The following is a 9,958-nucleotide window of genomic DNA, read 5'->3' as shown; positions in this document are numbered from 1 at the left end:
CTTACTGACCAGCCACCAAAAAGTAAAAAAAAAAAAAAAAAAAAAAAAAGGACTGTCGAGCATGACCTTGGCAAGATATTGGAATAGGAAGTGCCAGGAACCCATTTCTCCACTTGACAGCAATTGTACTGGCAGAAACTCTCTGAAGTAACTATTTTGGAACACTGAAGTCTTATTTGAATGTTTTTAATTTCCAGGGGAAAGCTTGGCTGGTAAATTGCAGTTAATTTTGGTCAATTTCAGTCATAAGCATGGTAGCAGCTACCAATCCCCCAAACCACAACTCCATGGCAGACAGTCATGCTCATGTTCCTGGTATAGCTTGCTAGAGCCAGGGTGGGCAATAAGGACCTTGTCTTCCAGATATCAGAGTTCAGTGTTTCAACCCTCACTGGCTGAAGTGACTTCCAGGGGATTTACACAAACCACAACTGTTTGGCTTTTTTTTTTTTTTCCTTAGGGAGCCAGGCATTTAATAATTAGGACATTCAAGAGCAATAGCAAAAAGACTTAGAAAGCCACTGTGTATGCCCAGGGAAAGACACAGGCTAAGAAAAGACCTAAAGAGAACTTAGACCTTCACTTCAAGCTGATCCCTGGCACAGAGATATTTTTAATGCAAAACAAACAAAATTAGAAACAGCAAACCTTTGGGAAAAGAGAAAGTCTGATTTCCAGAGTTATCAAATTATAAGATACAAATATCTGTTTTTTAACAACAACAACAAAAAATCATATGGCATACAAAGAAACAAGAAACTAGGGCCCATTCAAAGCAACAAAACAAATTAACAGAAATTGTCCATTACGAAGCCTAGACATTATACTAACTAGACAAACAGTTTAAAACAATTATCTTAAAGTAGCTCAAAGAACAAAAGGAAGACATGGACAATGACCAGAAAACTATGTATGAATAAAATGAAAATATTGATAAAGAGATAGAAATTATGAGAAGAACCAGAAAAAAGAAATCTGGAGCAGAAAAGTACAATAACTGAAATAAGTCCACTAGAGGGATTGAAAAGCAGATTTGAGTAAGCAGAAGAAAGAATTGGTGAACTTGATGATAGACAACTGAAATTATTGAGTCTGAGGAAGGGAAAGATAAAAGAATGAAGAAAAGTGAACAGAGCTTCAGAGACTTGTAGCACACTGTCAAGTGGACCAATATGTATATTATGGGAGTTCCACAAGGAGATGAGAGAGAAAGAAATGGGCAGAAAAAGTATTTGAAGAAATAAATGGCTGAAACTTCCCAAATTTTGATGAAAGACATGAATCTTCAAATCCAAGAAGCTCAGCAAATCCTAAGTAGGATAAACTCAGATATACCCACATCGAGACTTATAATCAAACTGTTGAAAGAAAAAGAATCTTGAAAACAGCAAGACAGAAGCAACTTATTCCATATAATTTATCTTACAATGATTTCTCATTGTAAACCTTGGATTCCAGAATGCAGTGGATTTATATGTCCAAAGTACTGAAAGAACAAAACTATCAACTGAGAATTCTATATCCAACAAAACCTTTCTTCAGAAATGAAGTAGAAATTAAGATATTCCCAGATAAACAGAAGCTGAGGGAATCTGTTACTACTAGACCTGCTCTTCAAGAAATGCTAAATGCAGTCCTTCAGATTGAAATGGAATGATCAAGAAAACATTGTGAAATCAAGAAAAAAAATGTAATGACAGTATATTAGACAGTAACTCAAAGCCGTATGAATAAATAAAGATTTCTGGCAAAGGTAAATACATAGACAATTTATTATAGTTGGTATTATTATAATTTCAGTTTATAACTTCACTTTTTATTTTCTACATGATTTTAGAGACAAATGCATAAAAATAGTTAATCTGTGTTACTGGGCACACAATGTATAAAGAAGTAACTTATGACATCAGTAATAGGAAGGGAATATGGATCTGTGTAGGAGCAGAGTTTTTGAAGTTAAGTTGGTATAAATTGAAATGAGATTTTTTATGACATTAGGATGTTAAATGTACTCCCCATGATAACTGCAACAAAATTATCTATATATTATATACACAAAAGGAAATGAGAAGGGAATAAGAATGTTTAAGTACCAAAAAATGACCTAAAAACAAAAAGGAGGCAGTAATGGAGGAAATGAACAAAAAAACCCTATAAAACATATTGAAAGCAAATAGCAAAATGGCAAAAGTAAGTTCCTCCATATCAATAGTTATAATGATTTAAATGTAAATGGATTATACTCTACAACCAAAAGACACAGATTGGTGGAACAGATTTTAAAACCATGACCCAACTATATGTTGTCAACAGAGACACTCACTTTAGATCCAAAGACCTAAATTGATTGAAATTGAAAGGATGGAAAAAGGTATTCCATGCAGATAGTAACCAAAAATGAGCTGAGGTGGCTGTACTACTGTCAAGACAAGAAGGACATTATATATTAAGAAGGTTAGTATAGCAAGATGTATGACAATTTTAAACATTGACACATCTAGTAATAGACCCTCAAAATATTGAAGTAGAGCTTTACAGAATTTAAGGGAGAAATAGGTAGTTCTACAATAATTATTGGATACTTTAATACCCCCTTTTTATTTTATTTTATTTTATTTTATTTTATTTATTTATTTAAAAGATGACCGGTAAGGGGATCTTAACCCTTGACTTGGTGTTGTCAGCACCACGCTCAGCCAGTGAGCTAACCGGCCCTCCCTATATGGGATCCGAACCCGGGGCCTTGGTGTTATCAGCACCGCACTCTCCCGAGTGAGCCACGGGCCGGCCCAATACCCCCTTTTTAATAATGGATAGGACAACCAGACAGAAGATAAGTAAGGAAATAGAGGACTTTAACACCACAAACCTACTAGATCTAACAGACATATACAGAACACTCTACCCAGCAACAACAGAATACATGTTTTTCTCAGGTGCACATGTGACATTCTTTAGGATAGACCATATGTTAGCCACACAACAAATCTCAACAGATTTGAAAAGATAGATATCACACAAAGTATCTTCTCATATCACAACAGAATGAAGTTAGAAATCAATATTAGAAGGAAAACTGGAATATTCACAAATTTGTGGAAATCTACACACTCTTCACTGACTAATGGGTCAAAGAACAAATCACAAGGGAAATTAGAAAATATGTAGAGGTGAATGAAAGGAAAACATAATATTCCAAACCTTATGAGATACTGCAGAAAGTGTTCAAAGAGAAACTTATAAAATCCTACATTAAAAAAAAAGATCTCAAATCAGTAGCCTAACTTTACACCATAAAGAAATAAAAGAGAGCAAACTAGACTCAAAGCTAGCAGAAGGAAGTAAGTATGAAAAATTAGACCAGACATAAACAAATTAGGGAATAGAAAATAATAGAGAAAATCAATGAAACCAAAATTTGGTTCTTTGAAAAGGTGAACAAAATATGCAAACCTTTAGTTAGACTGACAGACTACAAATAACTAATATCAGAAATGGAAGTGGAGACATTACTACTGACCTTTCAGAGATAAAATGAATTATAAGAAAATACTATGAATAATTAATTGTATGTTGACAAATTACATGACCTGGAAGAAATGGATGAATTCCTTGAAACTTGTAAATTCCCTAAACTGACTCAAAAAGAAATAGAAAACCTCAACAAACCTATAGCAAGTAAAGAGTTTAAATTAATAATAAAAATCTCTCAATAAAGAAAAGTCTTGGACCAGATGGCTTTGTTGATAACTTCTACCAAACATTTAAGTAATTACACCAATCCTTCTTAAACCCTTCCAAAAAATAGAAGAAGGAACATTTCCTAACTCATTCTATGAGACCATCATTATCCTGATACCAAAGTGAGATAAAGATATCACAAGAGAAGAAAATTACAGGCCATATCCTTTTGAATTAGACATAAAAATACTCAAGAAAATATTAGCAAGTCAAACCCAATAGCATATTAAAAGGATTATTCACCAACATCAAGTGGGATTTATTTTAGGTTTGCCTGGGTGGTTCAACATAAAATTAATCAATGTAATACATCACATTAATAGAATGAAGGAAAAAAGCTACGTGATTATCTCGATGCAGAAAAGGCATTCGAAAAAATCCATGATAGAAACTCTTAGAAACTAGAAGTAAAGGGAAAATTTCTCAACATGATAGAGGATATTTATGAAAACCTCCAGCTAACATCATACTCAGTGGTCAAAGACTGAAGGCTCTCTCCCTAAGATTAAGAATGAGACAAGATGCCCACTGTGACTGCTGCTATTCGACATTGTACTGAATGTTCTAACTGAAAATATTAGTAAAGAAAAAGAAATAAAAGGCATGCAGATAGAAAAGAAGAGGTAAAATTAATCTCTTCATAGATGACATGATCCTATGCATAGAAAATTGCTAAGACTCTACAAGAAAGCTACTAGACTAATAAATGAATTCAGCAAAATTGTGAGGTATAAGATCCACACACAAAATCAATTATGTTTCTGTACACCAGCAATGAACAATCAAAAAAGGACATTAAGAAAGCAATTCTATTTACAACAGCATCTTAAAGAGTTAAGTACTTGGAACAAATCTAACCAAGGAAGTAAGACTTGTACATCGGAAATTACAAAACATTGGTGAAAGAATTAAAGAAGACCCAAATAAATGGAAGGATATTCTGTGTTCATAAATAGGAAGACTTAACATTGTTAAGATGTTGGTACTACCCAAAGCAATCTCCAGATTCAATACAAACTCTACGGAAATTCCAATAGCCATTTTTGCAAAAATGGAAAAGCCAATACTCAAATTCAATTGAATTGAAAAGAGCCCCAGATGTCTAAAACAATCTTAAAAAATAAGGATAAAGTTGGAGGACTCACAGTTCCCAACTTTGAAACTTACTACAAAGTTAGTAATTAAAATAGTATGGTACTGGTACAAGGACAGAAATATAGACCATTGTTGGAATAGAATAGAGACATTGATTTAAAATAGACAATTGATTTTTGACAAGAGTGCCAAGACCATTCAATGGGGAAAGGACGGTTTTTTCAGCAAATAGTGCTGGGAAAACTGGATATCCACATGTGAAAGAATGAAGTTGGGCCCTTACCTTATACCATAGTTAAAAAAATTTACTCAGAATGGATCAAAGACCTAAACTGAAGAGCTAAAACTATAAAACTAGAAGAAAACAACGGAGAAATCTTCATGACATTGGATTTGGCACTTTGTGGGTATGACACCAAAAGCACAGGTAATAAAAGAAAAAAATAAATTGGACTTCAAAAGAACTGTTGTGTGTCAAAGGACACTATCAAAAAAATGAAAAGACAAGTTACAGAATGGGAGGAAATATTTGCAAATCATATATCTGACAAGGGATAATTGTCTAGAATATATAAGGAACTCCCACAAAGCAACAACAACAAAACAAACAACCCAACTAAAAAATTGGGCAAAGGACTTGAGTAGACATTTCTCCAAAGATGATATATAAATGGCCAGTAAGCAATGAAAAAATGAATGCTACAAGGAGTCATAAGGACAAATAAGGTTTTGTTAGCTTAAATTGGATTAATTTATTAATCATTAGTTTTACATGGGCAGTCATTAATGAATAAGCAAATACTGTGCACTAAGTAAAAGTTTGCAACATGATTTCCAAAATTTTTCTAAGCTCATCAGTTGGTGCATACTGATTCTGAGTGTATCTGTAAAGATAGCTCTATGACTTATTTACTGATTTCTGTTGAAATATCAGAATTAACAAAAGTCTGCTTGAATGTTCTCATCCATGAAACCTCTGAAGTTTTTAAGTGTGGCTTTAATGAACATGAAAAGGTAATGTGAGCTGACTGCTTACCTGACTAAATTGTGTAGTATATTCATTAAGGAATGAATTCTGAAGCCAGACTATTTGGATTTGAATCCCAGCTCCATCTCTAACTAGCTATATAATCTCTGGCAAGTTAATTAGTATTTGTGTGCCTGAGTTTCCTCAACTGTTAAATGGGGATAATAGAATACCTACTTTATAAAATTGTCGTGAGGATTAAAACTAATTAAAGTGCTTAAAACATTGTTTAAGGATGGAAAGTATGGAAATTACTAAATAAGGAAAGTACTAAATAAGTGTTTGCTATTATTATTTGGGAGAATTACAGTATTCATAAATTGATAACTGACATAATTAAAAAATTTTTTTATTTTGGTATAATGCACATAAAATTTACCATCTTAACCATTTTTTTAAAAAAGTTTTTGCGTGTGTATCTTAACTGTTTTTAACTGTACAGTTCAGTGTTATTAAATACATAATATTATGTAATCATCACCACTCCATAACTCTTTCCATCTTATAAAACCAAAACTTTGTACCCAGTAAGCAATAACTTCCCATTCTGCTCTCCCCACAGCCCCTGGCAACCACCATTTTACTTCTTTTTTATGATTTTGACTATTCTAAGTATCTTGTATAAGTCGAATCACAGTATTTGTCTTTTGTGACTGGCTTTTTCACTTAGCATAATGTCTTCAATGTTAATCCATATTAATACCATATGTCAGAATTTCCTTCCTTTTTAAGGCTAATATGTCATGTGTATATATCACGTTTTGTTTATCCATTCATTTGTCAGTGGACACTTGTGTTGTTTCCACATATTAGTTATTGTGAATAATGCTGCTGTGAATATGTGTATACAGTTATCTCTTCAAGACCCTGCTTTCAATTCTTTGGCATATATACCCAAAAGTGGAATTGCTGGATCACAGACAATATTATAATTTTTATAGGATTAAAAAGTCTTATTAAAAGGTCTAAGTGTGAGTTTGAGTAAACAGGATGGGGGAAGGAAGAGAAAGTAGTAGTATAAACACTCTCAAACTAAAATAGAAGTCAGTAGAAAAATGCTACTCATTATATATACACCTTGTATTTCACATAACCTTTCAGGAATATATTTAATAGAATAAAAATCTATGTCCTTCTTTGGCTGTTAATTTATTTTGTTGTCTTCTTTTTTTAGTTTTTCTTCTTTCTTCTCTCTTCTTTCTCCTTCCTTCTTCCTCCTCCCTCATCCCTTCTCCTTTCTTCCTCCCTCTTCATTCTCCTCATATGTGATATATTGACAAAAGTTTAATAGCATAATATTAATGATGGTAGCTCCAACATTATATTTTTTTATTTTTCTTCAAGAGCATGGTCTCAGAGGAAGAGAGACTTAAAAAACTATGCAAGAACAGTCATCCACCCTCTCGTCTTTGTGTCAGAACGCCAAAAAAGGTAGCTTTTAAATTTTATTTCAGAGGAGATTTTAAGAGCTGGACTTTCTCTTTTTTAAAAAAAATTAAGCATATTATGATTTATTTTATTTGTATTCAGACTCCTTCATCTCTGACAACCCCTGGATCTGTGCTGAAGTTGGGAACTGTGAGAAACATACAGGAGGACCACTGGGCTATAATTGCTAAAATGGATAGGAAAAAAAAACTAAAGGAAGCAGAAAAGCTATTTGTTTAATTTTGGAAAATCAGTGTGATTAAAGAGCCTCATAGCATTAAATTTATAGTTAATGTTTTATTCTTATTTTCCAAACAACCAAACTTTATCTGGGAATTGAGACTTTTAAAAATATTTACTTAAATAATTTGTGTTTATTTATATTTTTTATATTTTTGGCCTGAATGTGAAATAACTACATATTATCTAAAAACTTGTCATTATGTTTAGATAATTAGATGATAATATTTTGTTATCTTTTCTTGTATTTATGCAAGTTGTTTTTACTAAGTTTTCAAATTTATAAGATTAGCCTTTGAATGCTAGGAATGCATTATTGAGGCTTGTTCTTTATTCTTTACTATTAAAATATTTTGGATGCAATAAATGCTTGTCATTGATTCTGTGAGGTCATCTGAACTGTTATTTACTATAATTTTGAGAATATTATTCATTTTTAAAATATTGAGAGCACTTTAGTGGAGTTTTATACTTCTGGAGCAGTATAAAACTGCTTGATTTCTCTACTTATGAAATTGGAAGATGGCTTTTAGTGGCAGGAAAAAAGGCTATACTGGTATAACTTCCTGAAATAATTCATTTCTTCAACATTCATTAAGCAAATATTTATTGAGTGTCTAAGAGTCAAGCACAGCTCTAGATACTCGGGATATAACAGTGAACAAAACAAAAATAAAACCTCTTTTTCTTGGAGCATAGTGAGGGAAAGAGACAATAAACAAAATAAATAAACAAAACGTATGGTATATTAGTTAATGATAATTGCTAAGGATAAAAATAAACAGGGAAGAGTATTAGGGAGGTTGGGGAGGGTTGAAATTTTAGAGAGGGTAGCCCTTACTGAAGTGATATTTGACTGAAGATCAGATGAAAATAGCAAGTGAGCCTGGAGCTGTCTGGGGCAAGAACATTCCTGGTAGAAGGAACAGGAATTATAAAAGCCCAGAGGCAGTGGTGTGCCTAGTGCATGTGGGAAGCAGCAAAGAGGCCATAGTGGCTGGAAGATTCTGAGTAAAAAGGGAAGTAGAAGGAATAGAAAGCTTATAGTTAATGGGATGGGGAGTTTGGGTGGATAGATTATGTAGAGCTCGTAGGCCACTGTAAGAACTTTGGCTTTCACTCTGAATAAGATGTGAAGTGAGTTGAGGATTTTGAGCAAAGAAGAGCCATGATCAGAACTTATGTTTTAACAGGACCTTTCTGGCTGCTATATTGAGAAGAGATGAAAGGGAGGCAAAGGGCTAAAAGAGAAAACAGGAGGTTGTTTTAGTAATATATAAATGAGATGGTAGTGGCTTGAACAAAGGTGAGAGCAATAGAGGAGTAAAGTGGTCAACTTTTGGATCTATTTTGAAGACCAGATGGAATATGAGAGAAAGAGAATGGGCCAAGAATAACTTAAATATTTTTGGCTTGAATGATGTAGTTTTGCACATGTTAGATTTGAAATGCCCATTGGACATCCAAATAGAGATGGTAAGTAGTCTTAAAAGTCAGGTCCAGACTAGTGACATAAATTTTGGAGTCAACTGCATATTTAAAGCTATCAGACTGGATGCGAACATGTACAGTAATGGGTGTGAGTGTACCTAGAAAAGAGAGGTCAGAGAGAAAAGGAGTCATCAAAGGATTAGCCAGAGTGGTGGTAGGAAAAGTAGAACTATGGTTACATGAAAATCAAGCAAGAAAGTATTTCAAAGAGGAGAGAGTTATAAATTGTGTTAAATACTCTCAGAGGTAAAGTAAAATTGATTAATGTGTTAGTAATGTGGAGGTCATTGGTAATCTTGGCAGTTTTAGTGAAGTGGAGCTTAATTGGAGGGATTTAGGGAGAGAATCCGGAAAGTGGACACAGCTATTTCTACAGGTATAAGAAACTCAAGAAATTATACTTTAAAAGAAGATAAGTGGGGCAGTTAGTAGAGGAGGAAGTAGGTCAACAGAAGGTTTTTTTTTAAGATTTAAGAATTAATAGCATGTTTAAATAATTAGGGAAAGATTTGGAATAGGGGAAATGATGATGCAGAAGAGAAGGGAGACATTTTTTGTAGAATGTCTTGTAATAGGCAAGAGGGATGAAATTTAGTAGGTAAGTGAAAGAGGCCTTAGGTAGGAAAATAGACATTTCTGACATAGATGGTAAGTGGATGGGAGTTTGTAGAAGTTTTGGTTTCATTGTTTCAATTTTTTTCAGTGAAGTAGGAATTAAGATCATCTACTGAGAATGAGGATGGGAGAGAAAGCGTTGGAGGTTGTGGAGAGAAGAGTAGATAAGAAAGGTTCAAAATAGGATAGTGAACAGACTATGAAAACAACTAACACATGGATAAAACAAGTTTTAGAGTTGTCTGTAAATAACAATTGTGGTGTAGTATAATTCGAATTCCTTTATGGTAGGGATTGTTTTTGTGGGAAAGGTTAGCCAAG

At 33.3% G+C, this 9,958-nt stretch overlaps 1 protein-coding gene across 1 annotated transcript in view; it reads left to right on the top strand.

Annotated features, from left to right (window-relative positions):
• Nucleotides 1–7,898, top strand: part of SYCP1 (synaptonemal complex protein 1) — a 122,862-nt gene extending 114,964 nt beyond the window's left edge. The window contains exons 32-33 of the mRNA XM_008571278.1: nt 7,208–7,294; nt 7,394–7,898. Coding sequence (XP_008569500.1) covers nt 7,208–7,294; nt 7,394–7,531 — 225 coding nt within the window. The 3' untranslated portion in view covers nt 7,532–7,898. The remainder of the gene's footprint in view (nt 1–7,207; nt 7,295–7,393) is intronic.
• Nucleotides 7,899–9,958: the final 2,060 nt, after the last annotated feature.

This window comes from Galeopterus variegatus, unplaced genomic scaffold, assembly GCF_000696425.1.
Source record: "Galeopterus variegatus unplaced genomic scaffold, G_variegatus-3.0.2 Scaffold674, whole genome shotgun sequence".
Classification (NCBI taxonomy): Eukaryota; Metazoa; Chordata; class Mammalia; order Dermoptera; family Cynocephalidae; genus Galeopterus; species Galeopterus variegatus.
Note: the sequence above shows the minus strand (reverse complement) of the source record. Positions and strands in the feature narration are given on the sequence as shown.